The 22,770-nt window shown below is 45.6% G+C and overlaps 1 protein-coding gene across 1 annotated transcript in view; it reads right to left on the bottom strand.

Annotated features, from left to right (window-relative positions):
* Positions 1-22,770, bottom strand: part of zgc:112416 (uncharacterized protein LOC550509 homolog) — a 123,426-nt gene that overhangs the window by 89,862 nt on the left and 10,794 nt on the right. Inside the window, exon 2 of the mRNA XM_063051526.1 lies at positions 2,979-3,039. Coding sequence (XP_062907596.1) covers positions 2,979-3,039 — 61 coding nt within the window. The remainder of the gene's footprint in view (positions 1-2,978; positions 3,040-22,770) is intronic.

The following is a 22,770-nucleotide window of genomic DNA, read 5'->3' on the forward strand; positions in this document are numbered from 1 at the left end:
CCTCCTGAAAGACAGCCTGATGTTGGCCTTGGAGACAGAAGTCACAGAGACACCGGATGCTGCAGGAACCTTCGCAGCTGTAGTTTTCTTCCCCTTTTCAAAATGTACACAAAAGGCATTAAGCTCGTCTGTGAGTGAAGCACCACAGCCACTCATGGTGTTGGGTTTCGCTTTGTAGGAAGTAATGGGCTGTAAACCACTCTGTGTAAAATAAAAAAAAACTAGCCCTGCACATCTCCTTTGAACTTACCCCCTTTTCAGCTTAAATACATGCCTTCAAGTATTGGATACTTTAGACCCTGGGGAAACAAAACTGCCTGTCTACTCTATTAATGCCTCTCATAATTTTTATAAAGTTCTGTCATGTCTCCTTTTAGTTTCTGCCACTTCAGAGAAATCAACCCAAGTCTGTCCAACTTTTGCTAATATGTCCTCTAATCCAGGCAGCATCCTAGTGTACAATGTTCCCTCTAATTTTTAGTAGTCAGTGTGCGCAGAAATCTTATGTTGTGCAAATTTTTTTCCTGTGACAAGAGTATGTGCACACTGAATGTACACATGGCACAGTTTATGTAGATATACAAAATATTTGACATAAAACTGCACAGAATAACAACAAAATAACATACATACTTAAGCCACTCAGTTATTTTTTCTCTCTCCTGTCTTTGGCATTTACTCATTCTTTGTAAACTCTATCTAGACTAATAGAACTTCCATCCAATTGATAGCTTTTGATTCTCATTAACATATCCAAATGACATTCACCTAAACGGTTTCTCAGCTTGTTTTTGAGTTGATTCATTAGGCTAAAACCTCACTCACAGTCTGCACTAGACGCAAGGAAGGTTGCCCGAATGCCCATCAACTGTGCAAGATGGCAAAACTGTTCATTTTGAAGTACAAATGCCACCATTTGAGCAAAGTTTGAAATCAATTTGGATTTAATTTTTTCTTGCATGGAAAATTTGAAATCGTTAAACTGTCTAACTATATATTACAGTATTTTCAGCTAGAAAATCATGATATTAGACATAAGGCATTAACTTGTTCATCGCCAAATGTGAAGTCACAATCTGCAATTGTGGAGGAATCAAAAGCTGACCATTCTTGTACCTCATCTTCAGATTTGCCTTTCTTCTAAATGAACACAAAGACTATTTATAAAACTCACCTACACTCAACCGTAACTCCTGTAATGGGTAATGATGGGTTCTGTTGCCTGTGCTTTTATACACTGTCCAAATGTGATTTACTTGGCAAATGACGCTTCAAGAAGACAATTTCGCAAATATCATCCCACTTCTTTCCACTAGCAAATTCTCCAGCAACTTTCACATCACAACAATACAAACAAATAACTCCAGTTTCCGAATCATTCATAAATATTTCTCATAGCTGAACATTCATGACCTCATGAGCTTCAGTGTAGCAGTTTCTACTATTTTGTTAAGCCATTCAACTTTAAACAAATTTGCAGTTCTTTTGCACTTCACGCCCTTCGCTTCTTTTGAATTCGACATAGTGAATCAATATCTTTTTCAATAAAACCTTAGTAAGCTATCTACAGGATTTGAAACAGATCTTTGTTAGCTTTACGATATGAACAAAGATGGCTGCTGCCGTGATGCAGCTGTACAAACCGGAACAGGAAAGGTGAGGTGACGTGCATTGCAGTATTTGAAAAACTGACTAACTAGTTAACAGAAACATTTAACTAAAAGATTATTTTCAATAAGTATAATTATTGATTACTACATTATTTTAGGTAACTAACCTTTAATGCACACATTAATTTCCTTTATGCGCTGGTTGAAAAACGTGTGCGCGCGCATACGCGCACAACTTAGAGGGAACATAGCTGGTGAACCTCTTCTGAAACTTCCCCAAACCCTCCACATCCTTCCTATAATGGGGTGACCAGAACTGATTGCAATACTCCAGATGTGGCCTAATTAGAGTTTCATAAAGCTGCAGCATAATTTCCTGACTCTTGAACTCAGTGTGTTGACAACGGGTTAAGCATGTGAGTAATAAAGTGGTAGACAGAAAACAATACCAGAAAACAATGTGGAAATTGAGCTAGTTCATTTTGTGACCAGAATAAAAAAGCAGGATACCTTAAAATGTTAGTAAGTACATGTACAGAGGCATCTGGGAGTGTTAGTTTATGAGGTTTCACGAGTGCAGTGAACTACTTAGAATACAAGTTGGCCTTTATTTCCAAATGGTTTGAGTACAAATGTGAAGCAGCCTTGCTAAGGTTGGACGCGGTATTTAGAATACTACGTACTGATTTGGTTTGTGACAGAGACATAGAGAATGCAGATGCAACAATCCGCTGGAGGAACTCAGAGAATTAGGCAGCATCTGTGGAGGGAATGGACAGTTGATGTTCTGGGACAAGATTCTTCCTTCACCTGGACTTGCAGGGAGTAGAGTTCAGACTGATTCTCAGATGAAGGTCTTGTTCGATGAAGAGTGATTGAGCAACCTTGAAAGGTTGCAATATAGAGTGGGAGATGAGCAATTCAAACACATAATATTCTGAGCGTGCCAGAGAGAGTAAATGGAAAGAGAAATTTTATTACTATCTTTTTGATGGCGAGACTAGCACAACGGAGTATAATTGCAGTATGAGGGTTTGGCCATTTCTAACTGAGATACAGAATGATTCCTTTGTACCTCAGGATTCTACAACCTCAGGAAGCTGTTTTCACTTGGTTGGTAAGGCTGTTCAAGGCTGAGACTGACAGAGTTTGGGACGTGAGAAGGATCGGGTGTCACAGCAATCATGGACTTCTGGCAAGGGTCATTCATGATTTTGGAGAATGTAGAAGAGGAACAGAAGCACTATGGCCTTCTCCCATTCCCATTTGTTCTGTCAATCAGTGACCTACTGCACAGTCCGTAAATCCAAACTCTGAATCCTTGACCCTCCTCCAGTCACAGCTTATTTATTATAAACAGGCACTTACGTGCAGTGGATTCTGCTGTGTCTGAGTGGCCATCCAAGATTTCCCGTTCATTCTCCAGTTTCTGAAATCACAAACAAAGCAGAGTTAACCATGTACACTGAAGGGAAACTATTTCCCAGTTGCTAATGGTTTGGCATGAGGCGCCACAGCAGTGTAGCAGTTAGCGCGATGTTATTACAGATTGGTGCGCCAGAGTTCGGAGGTCAATTCCAGCAGCAAGTTGCTCATTGGCGGAGAAACTGAAGGAGCTGGACTTGGTGCGGATCATACTGCTGCTTGCATCAGAGAGGTGTCGGAGGAGTCGACGAGTGAAGGCGGTGATTGTCTTAGTCGCATTTCTTGTGATCGCAAGAACCTGTTGGACATTGTTAATGAGGAATACTGCAAGTCAGATTCACTAGTTTATTGGGGGACGGCAGGGGCTGACGGCGTGGGAGCTGCGTGGCTACGGTTGTAGTGGGGACTAGGCCTCAAGCTGCAGAGTCACCTATTTGCAGCCACCCAGGAGAGAAGTGTCAGAGTTCGCGTGCTCCTCCGGAGGTGCTGTGGTTCAGCATCCAAGCTGGAGTCGGTGGTCGTGCCCCCAGTGTTTGCTCAGCAGAAGAAAAGCTCCTGCGACATTCATAGCTCAGGGTCTTAGACTATATTTTTTGTGTGACTGTATTTTACCGAAATGGTGTATGTGCTATTTGTGCCTTGTGTTGTGTGTGACTGTTGGTACTGTGTTTTGTACCTTGTCCCCAGAGTAATGCTGTCTCGTTTGGCTGTGTACGTGGGTATTCATGTGTGGCTGAATGACAATTAAACTTGAACTTGAATGTACTTATGCAATACTCATTGTGTATTACAGCATGAAAGCAGACGCTCTGACCCAACCCGTCTATGATGCCCATCTGAGCCAGTCTCATTTGCCTGCACTCAGCTAATATACCTCTAGACCCCTCCCTATCCAGGTACCTATCCAAATACCTCTGGCAGCTCATTCCATACACATATCACTCTATGTTTGAAAATATTGTCCCTCAGATCCCTTTAACATCTTTCCCCTTTCACCTTGACCTACATCCTCTACAATTTGATTCCCTTTCCCCAGGAGAAAGACTTTGAGCAGTCAATCTATCTATAATGTCATGCACCTCTACAGGGTTACCCCCCGAAGTCTTCCATGCTCCAAGAAATAAAGTCCTATCCAACCTTTCCCGGTAGCTCAGGTCCTCGAGTCATGGCAACATTTCAATAAATATTCTTTGAACTCTTTCTAGGTTAATGACGTCCTTCCTTTAAAAGGGTGACCAGAAATACACACAGTACTCCAAGCACAACATCACCAATGGCCTGTATGTCTGTAACAGTGTTCCAACTGCTATCAAAGTTCAAATTTATTATTGAAGTACATATATGTCACTATATACAAACCTGACATTCATTTTCTTCTGGGCATACTCAACAAGTCTATAGAATAACCCAGCGCATACGTTCTTCTCATTGTTACCGTTGGCAAGGAGGTACAGAAACCTGAAGGCACACACTCAGTGATTCAGGAACAGCCTGTTTTCCTCTGCCATCCGATTTCCAAACAGACATTGAGCCCATGAACGCTACCTCACTTTTTTTATTATTTCTGTTTTTACATTATTTTTCAGATTTAACTATTTAAGATACATATATACTTACTGTAATTGATTTTTTTCTAATAATTAGCATGTGTTGCATTATACTGCTGCCACTAAGTTAACAAACTTCACAGCATATGCCAGTGATATTAAACCTGATTCTGATAACAGAATCAATGAAAGACAGCCCAACTGGGGCATTCGACCGGAGTGCAGAGGACAGCAAACTGGGCAGATAGAAAAACAAGAAACAATAATAATAAATAAATAAGCAACAAAAACCGAGAACATGAAACAAAGAGTCCTTGAAAGTGAGTCCATTGGTCGTGGGAACATTTCAATGATGAAGCAAGTGAAGTTGAGTGAAGTTATCACCTAAGAATAGCACCTGACTGAAGCTCAGTGTACCAAAAGCCTTCTTTACCAATGTCTGTGAGGACATTTCATCAACCTATGTACCAGTACTCTTTTCTAAAATACTCTCCAGGGTGCAATCATTCACAGCATAAGTCGCACCCTGGTTTGACTTCCCAAAATGCACACCTCACACTTATCAGGATTGAAAGCCATTTGCCAGTCCTTGGCCCACTTACCTAGTTGATCAAGATATCTCAATAACATTTGATAACTTTTATCATGACTACAATGAAACCTCCTTTATATGACCTGCAAAGTCACTAACAAGTATCATACACAATCTTACTGTGAGCTTTTATTTTCTGCTACATCCACAGCTTTTCCTCAATCAGGTTGTTTTGACACTAGCTTGAAGCATTCAATCAGGCTTGTTAGGCACAGTCTGCCCCTTACAAAGCCATGCGGACTAACCCTAATCACACACTGCTTCTCCAAATACTCCTAAGTCCTGTTTCTAAGAATCCTCTCCAATAGTTTGCCCACCACATGTGTAAGACTTACTGGTCTATAATTCCCAGGGTTATCCCTATTAACCTTCCTGAACAAAGGCATAACTTACTGTCTTCCAATCTGCTGGCACTAATCCTGTAGCGAGTGAGGACATGAAGATCACTGCCAAAGGTGCAGCATCACTCCCTTGCTTCCTGTAGCAGGCTGGCATATATCAAGTTACCATTGAAACCTGAAGCCCCATATACCCTGGGGAACTATTGTAAAGAGCAAGTCTCACCTTGTGTGAGTTTCACTTTGGAGCAGTGAGAGCAAGATCTATGCAAAAGCAGAAAATATTGAAAAGAGCAAGTCTCATTGCTCGTGAGCTTCCCTTCGGCCAATTAAAAGAACTGAGGTTTAAGCAGAGCAGCCATTGTGGTAGCGGCCATTATGTGAGTGGACAGAGCTAGTGTGGGGAATGAGGCTTTGGCGAGTAGGCCAAGGTCCTGTTAGCCATTTTGGATCAGCCACTGTGTGACTGGGTCAGTGTAGGAGTCCAAGGTCCGAGGCTTTGGCAAGGAGGCACAGGTGAGTATCAGGTAAGAACAAAGGTTAACTGAAAAGATGCCAAATTACAATTAATTAAATTAAGTTGGAATGCAGGATCAGGTGATGTGATTAGATTAGATTATGAGGACACTCAGTCCTCGTTTATTGTCATTTAGAAATGCATGCATTAAAAAATGATACAATGTTCCTCCAGTGATACCACAAAAAAACCAGGACAAACCAAAGACTAACACTGACAAAACCACATAATTATAACATACAGTTACAGCAGTGCAAAACAATACCATAATTTGATGAAGAGCAGACCATGGGCCCATTAAAAAAAAGTCTCAAGTCCCGACCGACTCCGATAGTTCCCGATAGCAGGTGGCAAAAGGGAGAAATTCTCCCTGCCATAAACCTCCAAGCACCGACAACTGACAACTGCTGATGCATTGGAAGCACCCGACAGCTGACTCTGAGTTCGTCTGAAAACTTCGAGCCTCCAACCAGCCCCTCCGATACAGCCTCCCAAGCGCCATCCTCTGCCGAGCGCCTTCGACCTTGTCCCAGCCGCTGAAACAAGCAGAGCTGAGGACTCGGGGCCTTCTTCTCCGGAGATTCCGGACCACACAGTAGCAGCAGCAGCGAAGCGGGCATTTCAGAAGTTTCTCCAGATGTTCCTCTGTACTCTCATGCCTGTCTCCATCATATCAGAATTGTGCACGGTACCTACTTAACAAATACCGGTATCATTTCTGGAGTGGCCGCGCGCGCTGCGTCACGCCGCCATCTTCTCCTCCCTCCTTTAGCTGTATGATGTTGAACTTGTGAACCCTGTTGTGGTTCCTGGTGACCACATCTGCAGCAGTTGTTGGCTGCTCTAGGAACTCAGGCTGAAAGTTGATGACCTGGAATCTGAGCTTCAAACACTGCAATACATCAGGGTGGTGGGAGGAGTCACCTGGACACGGTTTTCATGAGGCAGTCACACTTCACTACTTCAAATTTGGTCAGTGGCCAAGGAGAAGAGGGTACGACTGCGAGTGGGAGCTCCAGGAGGGAGTGCTGGAGAAGCCACTGCCCTTGAGTGTGTCCAACTGGTCTGAGAATGTTGTTTCCTGTGAGGATGAGAGTGGGCTCTGTAGGAAGGATGAGCAACTGAACAGCTGCACTATGGTTCAGGGAGCTATTCAAGAGAGGGGGAAGAGAGAAGATAAATGTAGTTGTAATTGGAGATATAGTCAGGGGAATAAACACAATTTTCTATTGTAAGGATCAGGAGTCCCAAAGACTGTGGTATCTGCCGATGCCCAGGTTCAGTACCTCTCACCTGACCTGCAGAGGAACTTGGAGTGGAAGGCAAAGGTCGAATTGTCATGGTCCATGTGAGTCCCAATGACATAGGAAGAACAAGGAAAGAGGCTCTTCTGGGGGAATTTGAACAGCTAGGGACCAAATTAAAACACAGGACTTAAAAGATTGTTACTTGGGCCAAGTGCAAATTGGCACGGGATTAATAAGATCAGAGAGCTAAGTGCTTGACTTAAAGATTGTTGTGGGAGAAGTGGATTTGAATACATGAGACATTTGGCACTAGTATTGTGAAGGAGAGAGCTGATCTGATGGGATGGGCTCCATCTGAATCATGCTGGGACCAGGGTCCTGGTGAGTCACACAACCAGGAAAGATTAGGAAATCACTGGAGATGGGGCATGTGGGGAACCTAAATGTAGGTTCTGAGAGTGTAGAGATATCTCCAGTCTGGGACCACACACTCCTAAAGAGATTCAGCCTAAAAAAAAATTGACCAATCAGAACAAGGCCAATTCAAGCTAACCAATCAGGAATGGGCAATTCAAATCCAGCCAATCAGGATCAAGTATTAAACCCCACCCATGCACTGCTCACTTGAGAGGGTATATAAGGAGGTGTCTCCAGGGGGACTGTCACTTGACTAATGTGTTCCTGAGGAAGACAGTTGTTTACTGTTGAAATGTTGCAATCATCATCTGTTGATACGTGACTGTTAAGGCCAAAGGATAGATTTGATAACCAGTCACAAAACTTCTGTCAGTCAGTTTAATTATTGTCCTAAATTCTATGGATTAGTGGTCGATTTTTTTAAAGACTGGAATTTCTATGTAATTTCTTGTAAGTGGAACAAGTGCTACACATACCCATACACTTCCTCCCTCACCACCACTCAGGGCCCCAGACAGTCCTTCCAGGTGAGGCAACACTTCACCTGTGAGTCGGCTGGGGTGATATACTGCGTCCGGTGCTCCCGATGCGGTATTCTATATATTGGCGAGACCCGACGCAGACTGGGAGACCGTTTTGCTGAACACCTATGCTTTGTCCGCCAGAGAAAGCAGGATCTCCCAGTGGCCACACATTTTAATTCCACGTCCTATTTCCATTCTGATATGTCTATCCGTAGCCTCCTCTACTGTCAAGATGAAGCCACACTCAGGTTGGAGGAACAATACCTTATATTCCGTCTGGGTAGTCTCCAATCTGATGGCATGAACGTTGACTTCTCTAACTTCTGTTAATGCCCCACCTCCCCTTCGTACCCCATCCGTTATCTATCTATTTATTTATTTATTTATTTATTTATTATCATTTTTTTTTTCTCTCTCTCCCTTTTCTCCCTCTATCCCCCTCACTATACTCCTTGCCCGTCCTCTGGGCTTCCCCCTCCCCCTTTCTTTCTCCCCGGGCTTCCTGTCCTATGATCCTCTCATATCCCTTTTGCCAATCAACTGTCCAGCTCTTGGCTCCATCCCTCCCCCTCCTGTCTTCTCCTATCATTTTGGATCTCCCCCTCCCCGTCCCACTTCCAAATCTCTTACTATTTCTTCTTTCAGTTAGTCCTGACGAAGGGTCTCGGCCTGAAACGTCGACTGTACCTCTTCGTATAGATGCTGCCTGGCCTGCTGCGTTCACCAGCAACTTTTATGTGTGTTGCTTTCTATGTCCTTTGTATATCTCTTTGTAGAACACCTAAATTTAATATGAGAAATTATAAAAGTAATGTCATTGTGAATCTTATATCACTGCCTTTATATGAAGATCAATGTCAGTAGACATTGTGAGCATCACTGAGTCATGACTGAAAGATTATAATTGGGAGCTTAATGTCCACCTTTTATGGAAAGGTGAGGCAGGTGGGCAGAGGGGTTGGGTGGCTTTATTGATAAAAAATGAACTAAAATCCTTAGAGATTAGTGACATAGGATCAGAAGAAGTCAAATCTTTGTCGGTAGAGTTGAGGTACTGCAAAGGTAAAATGACTCTGATGGGAATTATATATAGGCAGCTGAACTGTAGCCAGATGTGGGGTACAAATTAAAATTGGATATTTAAAAGGCATGTAAAAAGGTCAATGTTACAATTGTCATGGAGGATTTCAATATGCAGGTAGTTTGGGAAAATTAGGTTGGTGCTGGATCACGAGAAAGGATTTGCAGAATGCCTACGAGATGGCTTTTTAGAGCAGCTTGGTTGTGCCCACTAAGGAAAAGGCAATTTGTGAAATGAAGCAGATTTGATTAGGAAGCTTAAGGTAAAAGAACTCTTAGGAGGCAGTGATCATAATACGATAAAACTCACTGTGCAGTTTGAAAGGGAGAAGCTAAATTGGATCTATTGGTATTGCAGTTGAATAGAGATAATTAAAGAGGCATAAGAGGGGAGCTGGCCAAAGTTGAATGGAAGGGGACACTAGCAGGGTTGACAGCAGAATGGCAATAGCTGGCATTTCTGGGAGCAATTTGGAAGGTGCGGGATGTGTTCATCCCAAAGAAGAACAAGCGTTCTAAAGGGAGGATGAGGCAACCATGGGCGACAAAGGAAATTAAAGGCAGCAAAGTAGTAAAACTGAGAGGGTATACAATATCGCAACAATTCGTGGGAAACAACAGAACTGGGAATTTTTTAAAAAAACAAAAGAAGGCAACAAAAAAAAACAATAAGGAGAGAAAAGATGAAATATGAAGGTAAATTAGTCAATAATATAAAAGGGGACCCCACAAGTTTTGTTTACAGAGTATAAGTAGGTAAGACTGGACGTTGGACTGCTGTGGAAGACACCAGCAGCATCTGAGAAATTCAAGAGTATGAGGGGGCAAAAGTGAGTGCATTAATTGTCAACAGTTTGGGAAACTGAGACATCTGAAAGTAGATGGGTAACCTGGAATAGATGGACTACGCCCCAGGGTTCTAAAAGAGGTAGTTAAAGAGATTGTGGAGGCACATTAATAGTGATCTTTCAAGAATCACTAGATTCTGGAATGGTTCTGGAGGACTGGAAAATTGCAAATATTGCTCTACTCTTCAAGAAGGAAGGGATGCAAAAGGCAGGATAACTGGTTCAGCACAACATTGTGGGCCACAGGGCCTGTTCCTGTGTTGTAGTGTGTTATGTTTATGTATATTAGAATGGGGTTTAATATCACCGGCATATATGGTGGAATTTGTTACGGTAGTGACAGCAGTACAATGCAATACATGATAATTTAGAAAAAAAACTCGATTACAGTAAGTATATATGTATATTAAACAGTTAAATTAAAAATAGTATAAAAACAGAAATAATAAGCAGTGAGGTAGTGATCATGGGTTCAATGTCCATTTAGGAATGGGATGGCAGAGGGGAAGAGGCTGTTCCTGAGTAGCTGAGTGTGCGCCTCAGGCTTCTGTACCTGCTACCTGAGAAAAGGGCACGTCCTGGGTAGTGGGGGTCTTTAATAATGGACGTTGCCTTTGAGGCACCGCTCCTTGAAGATATCTTGGATTCTACGGAGGTTAGTACCCATGGCAGAGCAGAACAATTTTACAAGTTTCTGAAATGAGCTGCCAGCAGAAACGGCGGATGCAGTTCAATTTCAACATTGAAGAGAGGTTTAGTTAAGTACATGGATGGGAGGGGTATGGTCCAGGTTCAAGTCAATGGGATGAGGCAGAATAATGGTTTGGCATGGACAAGATGGGCTGAAGGGCCTTTTCCTGTGTTGTAGTGCCCTATGACTCCATTTTTTATTGCTCAATATAAAATCTGTTCCTCAAAAATGTTGAGTTTGTTATGAAATTTTGCACAGGAGAAATGACTTTGCAGCTTCAGTATCAACAGACTACATCAATAAACAATACTGTTGAGAACAATTGAGGATTGGGAGCTGATAATGTAATTGGTGCCTCTGATATGGATCTAAAATGCTTCTTTTAAACATGCTTCTACCTTCAACAGTATGTGCTTACTTTGACAGCTTCTCAGGATCGTAGCACTTAACATATTCTTCCCTCTCATTCTCTCTTGCACCTTCTGCTTAATTTCATCTGTTCATTTCACCAGTCAATAACCTCTACAAGTCCTTTACTGTCTTCCCCAGCTTTCTATAACCTGCAGCTGAAGAAATGCCCAGAAGGTGACACACCAGTCACCTACAGTCACTGTTGTGGACATTAAGATCAGTCGTCCGGACGGTAAACCTACAGACAGCATTGGGCCCTGGATGCTGTTGCTTGGTTCTTTTGCAGATCAGCTGTCAGGGCTACTCGCGGACATTTCTAATCCCTTCCTACTTCGGGCTGTAGCTCCTTCCTGCATTAAGAAGATTATCATCATCCCAGCACCTGAGGGAAAAACAAGATAATGTGCCTTCATGCCTACGACCCAGAGGCTCTGACATCTACCATCAAGAAGTGCTTTGAGAGGCTGGTCGTGGCTCACACTAACTCCAGCTTTACAAACAACCTCAACACGCGGCAACTTATCCACCGCAGGAGCTGGTCTGTGGCAGACGCCATCTCCTTGGGCTATACTCATCCCTGGGGCATCCACACAGTAAAGCAACTATGTCAGACTATTGTTAATTGATTACAAGTGTTCATTCAATACTATTATTCCAGGGAAACTCATCACCAAACTCCAGACTCTGGGAGTCAATGCCTCTCTCTGCAACTGGATGCTTGACATCCAGACCAATAGACCGCAATCAGTGAGGACAGGCAGCAACACCTCCACCACGATTATTCTGAACACCAGCACTCCACAAGGTTGCATCCCCAGCCCCTACTCTACTCTCTGTACACTCAGAGTCCACTCCAGCTCCACGTACAAGTTCACAGATTACATCCCACAGTCAGCCACATCTCAAATAGCGATGAGTCAGCATACAGGAAGGAGATGGAGAGCCTAGTAACATGGTGCCATGACAACAATTGCTCCCTCAATGTCAGTAAAAGAGCTAGTCATTAACTTCAGGAAGGAAGGTGGTACACATGCTCCTGTCTATATCAACCAAGAGCTGTTGAAGAGCTTCAAGTTCCCAGATGTAACCATCGCCAACAGCTTGTCCTGGTCCAGACAAGTTGATGTCATGGTCAGGTAAGCTCACCAACACCTCTACTTTCTCAGGAGGCTGAAGAAATTCAGCACGTCCCCATCAACTCTTACTGATTTTTATTGATCTGCCATGGAAAACCTTCTGTGTGGATTCACAACGGCTTGGTCTGGCAAGAAACTGCAGGGAGATGTGGACACAGCTCAGCACGTCACAGGAATCAACCTCACCTCCGTGGACTCTGTCTACAGTTCTCGCTGCCTCAGTAAAGCAGACAGCATAATCAAAGCCCCACCCAACGCAGGCATTCTCTCTTCTCCCCACTCCCACTGGGCAGAAGATAGCAAAGTCAGAAAGCCTGTACCAGCTAGCTGAAGGACAGCTTTTACATCACTGTTATCAGACTTCTGAAGGGACCTCTTGTACAATAAGATGGACCTCACAAGTCCAACCTACCTTGTTACAATATTGCAATTCATCATTTACCTGCGTTGCACTCTTTTCTTTTTTTTTAAATTTTATTTTTATTTGGATAAGGAATTCACAAGTATCATGTACTTTTTTCATATGTATAACCTTTCCATTTTTTTATATGTATAAAACTATAATTATTTATACATTCTTAAGTACACATTAAGATGATATAAAAAGAAATTAAACACTTAAATAGATAATTATGTACAGTAGAAATTCTAATCTATTAGGCTAAGTAATGGTATTAATTGTTAAGGAAAGTATTAATAATAGTGCATTAGTAATAGTTTCCATATATCTCTTCTGGATCATTTCTTCTGGTCCAAAATGTTGTGTGTAAGCCTATGTAACAACCATTATAGGTGTTTATATCCTAACTTGTTCACGCTTGCTCCTGCCCGCAGACATAATTATCCAATCCTTATGTACTTATTTACTTAATTTTATCATTTTTTATCCCTTACCCAAATCTTTTCCTTTACTTGCATTAATTCTCTATTTTCCAAACAAAAAAAAAGACAAAACAGTAAACATTTAGACTGGGGGTGCTTACGTTAGCAATATTACTGTGTTGATGAGAAGAGCAGCATAAATCATTAGGAGATTCATCTAAAGTCTGCTTGCATTGGGGTTATATATTCAATCCATTTATTCCAGATTTGATAAAATTTTTCTTTTTGAATTCTCAGGGAGTAAGTCAACTTTTCCATTTTAAATATTTCCAAGATAATTTCGTGCCAATCTTCTAATGTAGGTGGTATTGGATTTAGCCACTTTCTAGTGATTGATTTCTTACTTGCCGCAAAAAGGGCCTGCAGCAACTTTATATCTTCCTTCTGTTCAAGAAACAATACATGCCCCAAATACAGCGTCTCAAAGTTCAGAGGTATCTGGGTCCTAAGTACCTTAACTAATGTTCTATGAATACCTTCCCAATATAGACTTAATTTAGGACAATCCCAGAAAATATGGAAATGATTTGCCTCCTTGGAGCCGCACCTTCTCCAACACGTCACGTTTGTATCTTTATATTTTTCCTGATATGGGGTCTTAAAGTATCTTATAATATTTTTCCAACAATGTTCTCTCCAAGTCAAAGAAATAGTCGAAGACCACTGAAAGCTGCATATTTTCCCCCAAGCCTCCTCTGAAAGTACCAACCTCACTTCTTTCTCCCACTTCTCTTTAATATACAATGTGTTTACATTTTTAGCTTTGGAGAGTGCATTATATAATCGAGAAACTGATTTACTAGGTATTGAACTGTAAGCCGAATTCAGAATCTTGAAAAATTCTAATTCTACTGATGATAGGTCTGTATATCTACAACTCTGGTTAACATAGTGTCGTACTTGAAGGTACCTAAAAAAGTCATTGTGTTCTAGGCCATGTTTGTCCTGCAGGATTTGGAAACTTTGTAATACTCTTTTATGTATAAATGAGAGGTAGGTTGTAAGACCTTTCTTTATCCATAATTCAAATCTTTTATCTCCTCTGTTGGGAAGGAATTCGGTATCATATGCACACCATCTGAAGAGTTTTGCGTTGCACTCTTTTCAGTAGCTTTTATACTTTATTCTGCATTGTTCTCGTTTTATCTTGTTCTGCCTCAGTGCACTGTGTAATGACCTGATCTGGGTATGAACGATATGGGAGACTAGCTTTTCAGTCACTAATAAACCAATACCAGAATGAAGTCAGAAGCTGAGAGATAGCCTCTTCACATCGGGGCTGCAGTCGTTCGGACCACAGGTGTAAGTGTGGACTCAGTGTGCAGAGTGAAGGGCAACGTCTGTCTGTCCTGTGCCATATCTAAATTCTGCTGCATTTTACACACAAACTTCAAACTCTAGTAAAGGATCTTTTAGCTGAAACTTTAGCTCTGTTTCTCTTTGCACAGATGATCTTAATTCAGATTTCCAGGATCTGCCGTTTTTTTGGAAGTGAAATTACTGCACAAAAGCGTGGCATATAGACTTGCACCACCTGAAGTGGTGATGGTGTTGATAGTTTAGTTGTCAAAGCATTATGCAGTCCAGTCCACCAAATGTTGACCCACAAAATCTGAGGAGGTTACTTTTCAAAAGAGGAACTTAAAATATTTTCTGCTGAAAATATATAGAGTTTGTTGTACTCTCCCCCAACATTTCAATCTTTGGATATTGGGATCAAGAAATAGAGGAAGAACAAATATTCTAACATTTGAGGCAAGATAATGACATAGACTCTGAAGAAAAGGTGAATTAATTTATTTGAAAGAGCAGGGTGTGTTCTCAGGAACTGCTGTATCAGAAAATCCAGATTTTTAATCTTTGCTGAACTGCAGTCAGTTTTAATACAGCCCTTGGAATACACAGACCTTCACACTTAAATGAGACTGGAAGGGGACCGGGGGGGGGGAAGAGGAAGGGGACTGGGGGGAAGAGGAGGGGGACTGAGGAGGAGAGGAAGGGGAGGGGGAGAGGAAGGGGACTGGGGGAAGAGGAGGGGGACTGGGGAGGAGAGGAAGAGGAGGGGGAGAGGAAGGGGATTAGGGGAGGAAGGGGACTGCGGAAGAGGAGGGGAACTGGGGAGGAGAGGAAGGGGACTGGTGGGGGGAAGAGGAAGGGGACTGGGGGGAGAGAAAGGGGACTGGGGGAGAGGAAAGGGACTGGGGGAGAGAAAAGGGACTGGGGGAGAGGAAGGGGACTGGGGAGAGAAAGGGGACTGGGGGAGAGGAAGGGGACTGGGTGAGAGGAAAGGGACTGGGGGGAGAGAAAAGGGACTGGGGAGAGGAAGGGGACTGGGGAGAGAAAGGGGACTGGGGGAGAGGAAGGGGACTAGGGGGAGAAAGGGGACTGGGGGAGAGGAAGGGGACTGGAGGGAAGAGGAGGGGGACTGGGAGGATAGGAAGGGGACTGGGGGAGGAAGGGGACTGGGGAGGAAGGGGATTGGGGGAGAGAAAGGGGACTGGGGGGAAGAGGAGGGGGACTGGGAGGAGAGGAAGGGGACTGGGGGAGGAAGGGGATTGGGGAGAGAAAGGGGACTGGGGGAGAGGAAAGGGACTGGTGTGGGTGAGGAAGGGGAGGGGGAGAGGAAAGGGACTGGGGGGAGAGAAAAGGGACTGGGGGAGAGGAAGGGGACTGGGGAGAGAAAGGGGACTGGGGGGAGAAAGGGGACTGGGGAGAGGAAGGGGACTGGGGGGAAGAGGAGGGGGACTGGGAGGATAGGAAGGGGACTGGGGAGGAAGGGGACTGGGGGAGGAAGGGGATTGGGGGAGAGAAAGGGAACTGGGGGAAGAGGAGGGGGACTGGGAGGAGAGGAAGGGGACTGGGGGAGGAAGGGAATTGGGGGAGAGAAAGGGGACTGGGGGAGAGGAAAGGGACTGGTGTAGGTGAGGAAGGGGAGGAGGAGAGGAAGGGGACTGGGGGAGAGGAAAGGGACTGGTGTAGGTGAGGAAGGGGAGGAGGAGAGGAAGGGGACTGGGGGAGAGGAAAGGGACGGGGGAGAGGAAAGGGACTGGGGTGGGGGAGGAAGGGGAGGGGGAGAGGAAGGGGACTGGTGGGGGGAGAGGAAGGGGTCTGGGGGAGAGGAAGGGGTCTGGGGGAGAGGAAAGGGACTGGTGCAGGGAGAGGAAGGGGAGGGGGAGGAAGGGGACTGGGGGGAGAGGAAAGGGACTTGGGGGCAGAGGAAGGGGACTGGTGCAGGGGAGGAAGGGGAGGGGGAGAGGAAGGGGACTGGGGAAGAGGAAGGGGACTGGTGGGGGAGAGGAAAGGGACTGGTGCGGGGACAGGAAGGGGAGGGGGAGGAAGGGGACTGGGGAGAGGAAGGGGAGGGGGAGGGGAAAGGGAGTGGGGGGAGAGGGACTGGTGCGGGGACAGGAAGGGGAGGGGGGAGGAAGGGGACTGGGGGGAGAGGAAGGGGAGAGGGAGAGGAAGGGGACTGGGGAGAGAGGAAAGGGACTGGTGGGGGGAGAGGAAGCAGACTGGGGAGAGGAAAGGGACTGGTGCGGGGGAGAAGAAGGGGAGGGGAAGAGGAAGGGGACTGGTGGGGAGAAGAAAGGGTCTGGTGCGGGGGAGAGGAAGGGGACTGGGGGGAGAGAAAGGGGACTGGGGGAGAGAAAAGGGACTGGGGGAGAGGAAGGGGACTGGTGGGGAGAGGAAAGGGACTGAGGGGAGAGAAAGGGGACGGGGGAGAGAAAAGGGACTGGGGGGAGAGGAAGGGGACTGCGGGGAGAGGAAGGGGACTGGGGAGAGAATGGGGACTGGGGGGACAGGAAGGGGACTGGGGGAAGAGGAGGGGGACTTGGAGGAGAGGAAGGGGACTGGGGGGAGAGGAAAGGGACTGGGGTGGGGGAGGAAGGGGAGGGGGAGAGGAAGGGGACTGGTGGGGGGAGAGGAAGGGGTCTGGGGGATAGGAAAGGGACTGGTGCAGGGAGAGGAAGGGGAGGGGGAGGAAAGGGACTGAGGGGAGAGGAAAGGGACTGGTGCGGGGGAGAGGAAAGGGACTGGGGGAGAGGAAAGGGACTTGGGGGAAGAGGAAGGGGACTGGGGAGAGAGGAAAGGGACTGGTGGGGGGAGAGGAAGCAGACTGGGGGAGAGGAAAGGGACTGGTGCGGGGGAGAGGAAGGGGAGGGGGAAGAGGAAGGGGACTGGGGGGAGAGGAAAGGGACTGGTGTGGGTGAGGAAGGGGAGGAGGAGAGGAAGGGGACTGGGGAGAGGAAAGGGACGGGGAGAGGAAAGGGACTGGGGTGGGGGAGGAAAGGGACTGGGGTGGGGGAGGAAGGGGAGGGGGAGAGGAAGGGGACTGGTGGGGGGAGAGGAAGGGGACTGGGGGGAGAGAAAGGGGACTGGGGGAGAGAAAAGGGACTGGGGGAGAGGAAGGGGACTGGGGAGAGAAAGGGGACTGGGGGAGAGGAAGGGGACTGGGGGAGAGAAAGGGGACTGGGGAGAGAGGAAAGGGACTGGTGTGGGTGAGGAAGGGGAGGAGGAGAAGAAGGGGACTGGGGGGAGAGGAAAGGGACTGGTGTGGGGGAGAGGAAAGGGACTGGGGGGAGAGAAAGGGGACTGGGGGAGAGGAAAGGGACTGGGGGGAGAGAAAAGGAACTGGGGGAGAGGAAGGGGACTGGAGGGAGAGGAAGGGGACGGGGAAGAGGAGGGGGACTGGGAGGAGAGGAAGGGGACTGGGGGAGGAAGGGAATTGGGGGAGAGAAAGGGGACTGGGGGGAGAGGAAAGGGACTGGTGTGGGTGAGGAAGGGAATTGGGGGAGAGGAAGGGGACTGGGGAGAGGAAAGGGACGGGGGAGAGGAAAGGGACTGGGGTGGGGGAGGAAGGGGAGGGGGAGAGGAAGGGGACTGGTGGGGGGAGAGGAAGGGGTCTGGGGGAGAGGAAAGGGACTTGGGGGAAGAGGAAGGGGACTGGTGCGGGGAGGACGGGGAGGGGGAGAGGAAGGGGACTGGGGAAGAGGAAGGGGACTGCTGGGGGAGAGGAAAGGGACTGGTGCGGGGACTGGAAGGGGAGGGGGGAGGAAGGACACGGGGGAGAGGAAGAGGAGGGGGAGGAAGGGGACTGGGGGAGGGGAAAGGGACTGGTGGGGGAGAGGAAGCAGACTGGGGGAGAGGAAAGGGACTGGGGGGAGAGGAAGGGGAAGGGGAGGGGGAGAGGAAGGGGACTGGTGGGGGGAGAGGAAGGGGTTTTGGGCTCGGACGGGGAGGAGAGAAGAAGACATTGGAGACTCGGGCTCAGACTGCTGAGGAGAGAAGGAAGAAGACACTGGGGACGTGGGCTCAGACGGGGGGAGGAGAGAAGGGAGGAGTCTCTGGGGACACGGGCTCAGACGGGGGGAGGAGAGAAGGGAGGAGTCTCTGGGGACACGGGCTCAGACTGGGGGAGGAGAGAAGGGAGGAGTCTCTGGGGACACGGGCTCAGACTGGGGGAGGAGACACCGGGAACTTGGGTTTGGACTTGGACTGGACGGGGGGAGGAGAAAAGAAAGGAGACATCGGGGACTTAGACAAAAAGAAACCAAAAAGAGACTAGAGGCTTAAAAGAGATGACTAGGCCAATCGTACAAGCCATGACTTGCATGCAGTTCCAAGAAGCAATTTGAAGTTAAGTGAAGAAGAGATTTGCCAGGCTTAGAGGTATGAACTACATGCGAGGTCAGAAAAACTTGAGCTGTTTTCTCTGGAGCATCAGAGGCTGGGAGGGAATCTGAAGGGAACTCATAAGGTTGTGAGAGGCACAGATAAGGTAGACATTAGAATCGTTTTTCTCAGGATCTAAACATCATGTGCTAAAGGGCATGCATTTGAAGTGAGAGGGGGAAAGTTTCAGGGAAATGTTTGGCCAAGTTTTATTTTACATAAAGAGTGGTGAGTGCCCGGAACAGGCTGCCTGGAGAAGTGTGGAAACATACGACAGGGGTGGTTAGACAGATATACGAATATGCTGAGATGGAGGATGTGTGTCCTATACAGACTGATGAGAATTAGTTTGATTCAGCATTGTGTGTGGCACAGACATCATGGAATGAAGGGCCTATTCATGCCCTGTACTGATCCATGTTCCACATTCTAACCATCAGTGTAGTCATGGAGAAAGACTTCAGGGCCCTAAACTGCTTTCTCTTCACTCTTCTTGTATAATTTATATACAAGTTATATTCTATATGTTGCCCGTACCTATGTACATGCCTGAGATGCTGCCATAAGCAAGTTATTTATTGTACCTCACTATACCTGTGCAAACAACAATTAACCCGACTTGAGTCCGTACAGAGCTTTAGGTCCCACAGCACCATGGTCAGAAACAGTTACTACCCTTCAACCAGCGTAGGTAACTTCATTCACCTCAACAAAGAACTGATTCCACAACCTATGGACTGATTTTGGAGGACTCTACAACTTGTGTTCTCAGTATTTACTTATTTACTTATTTATATTTATTATCTGCAGTTTGTCATCTTTTGCACATTGGCTCCTTGTGTGTAGTTTCTCATTGACTCTATATTATTTCTTTTCTACTGTGAATGCCTGTAAGAAAATGAATCTCAAGGTAGTATATGGTGACATATATGTACTTTGATGATAAACTTACATTGATATTTGAACTTTGAAATAGGCAAAGGTCAATTTTAATAGTGTAAGGAAGAAGGTGGATTGTAGATTAGGAGCAACTGCTCGAGGGGAAAACCACACCTGACAACTTGAGACATTTGAAAGTGAGGTAATAAAAGTTTAGTATCAGCATGTGCCTGTAATGGTAAGAGGCAGAAATTAAATATTCAGGAAACATTTGTTTATTGAAGACATGAGGGTGCGATGGAAGTGCTATACTAGGTATAGAAAACTGGTGTTGACTAAGTTTTTCTGAGGTTTATTGGTATGTAGGAGGAAACATAACACATTAGGAGAGCAAAAAAGGAACTGCAAATTGACCTTGGCAATGAGAATTTAGGAGATCATGACACCTTTTAATGATACAGTCAGTCACCATTTTATTAGGTACACCAGCTCATTAATGCAAATATATAATCAGCCAATCATGTGGCAGTAATTCAATGCATAAAAGCAAGCAGACACGGTCAAGAGATTCAGTTCTTCAGACCAATCATCAGAATGGGGAAGCAATGTGATCTAACTGACTTTGACCATGGAATGATTGCTGGTGCCAGATGGGGTCGTTCGAGTATCTGCTGATCTCCTGGGATTTTCACACACTACAGTCTCTAGTGTTTACAGAGAATGGTGCGAGAAACAAAAAGCATCCAGTGAGTGGCAGTTCTGTGGGCAAAAATGCCTTGTTAATGAGAGCGGTCAGAGGAGAATGGCCAGATTCGTTCAAACTGACAGGAAGGCAACAGTAACTCAAAATAAGCAGATACTTAGCAGTGCAGAAGAGCATCCCTAAACACACAACACGTCAAACCTTGGACCTTGCAGCAGCAGAAGACCAAGGACATGCATTCGACAGCCAGTTTATTAGTTACAGGAGCTACCTAGTAAAGTGGCCCCTGAGTGTATATTAGAAGCAAGAAAGCAGTGGAGGAAAGAATCAGGACCAAAGGGGTAATGTACATGTGGAGCCACGGGACATGAGCAAGATCCTAAAAGAACCAAGGGAAAAGTATGGAGGATGGCAAATTAAGGGAGGGGTATGCTGATATTTTTGTGCATTACTGAATCAAGAGGAGGCAGTGTTAGAAATATTAGAGCATATTAGGCTAGATAAATCACCAGGGCCCAATGGAACCTATCCCAGGATGCCGAAGGAAGCAAGGGAGAAGATCGTAGGGGCTTTGCCAAAGATTTCTGTAACTTTGTTAGCGATGGGTAACTGGAGGATGGTAATGTTGTCTCCTTGTTTACAAAGACAGTAGCGATAAGGCTGGAAATGACAGGCTTGAAAACTTGGAATCTCAGTGGTAGGAAAATTATTGGAGAAGATTCCAAAGGGTGGGATTTGTGTTCATAAGAACATAAGAAATAGCAGCAGGAGTATTCCATCTGGCCTGTTGAGCCTGCTCCACCATTCAGTAAGATCCTGGCTGATCTGACCATGGACTCATCTCCACCTACCTGCCTTTTCCCCAGAACCCTTAATTCCCCTACCATGCAAAAATCTATCCAACCTTGTCTTAAATATATTCACTGAGGTAGCCTCCACTGCTTCATTGGGCAAAGAGTTCCACAGATTCACTACCCTCTGGGAAAAGCAGATCCTCCCCATCTCCATCCTAAACCTACTCCCCCGAATCTTGAGGCTATGACCCCTAGTTCTGGTCTCACCTACCAGTGGAAACACCGCTCACTGAGAAAGGTGAGGAGTCAGTATGGTTTTGTGAAGGGACGATCATGTCTCATAAATCTGATCATTGAATTTTTTGAAGAGGTAACTAAAAACTGATGAAGGAAGAAGAGCAGACACAGTTTACATAGACTTCAGTAACGTTTTTGATGGTAGGCTGTTTCTGATGATACAGCATATAAGAGGCAATCAGACAAGTACTTTGACAAAAAAGCAATATGGCCCTAATGCAGGGAAATGAGCTTTGTGCATATAGATAAGGATGAGGTTGGCTGAGAGTGTTATGTTTTGTAACATCAAAACATTAAGTTAATTCAAAGGAAGACACGGGAGTCCAAGAACTCGAGTCTAACTTCATGTTTACTTTAAGCGAGGTTTGCGCGTATTCCGTGGTAGCGTGATGACGTATGCAATTCATGTGTTTATACATATTAACTTGTAATAAATTATTTAAACAAATAGGAACGCTTAATTAACCAATGTATACAAGATAATTCAAATATTAAATACACAACAGAAAGAACCCATTTCTGTGCTGTACAAATCTATTATTCTATTTCATTCCTATTCCGTCATGTGGGACCATGGCCTCCTTCATTGTCTTGATGAGGCCACACTCAGGTTGGAGAAGCAACACCTTATATTCCATCTGGGTAGCCTCCAACCTGATGGCATGAACATCGATTTCTTGAACTTCCATTTAATTTCTCGCCCCTCCCACTTCTTTCTTTTTCCATTCTCCGTTCTGGCTCCCCTCTTACTCCTTCTCTTCTCTTCATATGCCCATCACCTTCCTCTGGTTCCCCTCCTCCTTCCCATTCTCTCATGGTCCACTTGCCTCTTCTGGCAAACTCCTTCTTTAGCCCTTTACCTTCTTTACCTATCACCTCTCTGGTGTTCCTCCTCCTTCCCTTCCTCTGATGGTGCACCCTCCTCTCCTATCACACTCCTCCTTTTTCAGTCCTCTTCCACCTACCACCTCCCCAGCTTTTTTACTTCATTCCCCCCCTCCCCTTCTCACCAACCTTCCCCTCACATGGTGTCACCTATCACCTTCTCTCATATACTGCTTCACCTCCCCCACCTTACTCTGGCTTCTTCCCCCCTCCTTTCCGGTCCTGATGCAGATTCTCAGGCTGAATTGTTAACTGCTGATTCCTCTGCGTAAAT

The sequence above is a fragment of the Mobula hypostoma genome, chromosome 6 (assembly GCF_963921235.1).
Source record: "Mobula hypostoma chromosome 6, sMobHyp1.1, whole genome shotgun sequence".
Classification (NCBI taxonomy): Eukaryota; Metazoa; Chordata; class Chondrichthyes; order Myliobatiformes; family Myliobatidae; genus Mobula; species Mobula hypostoma.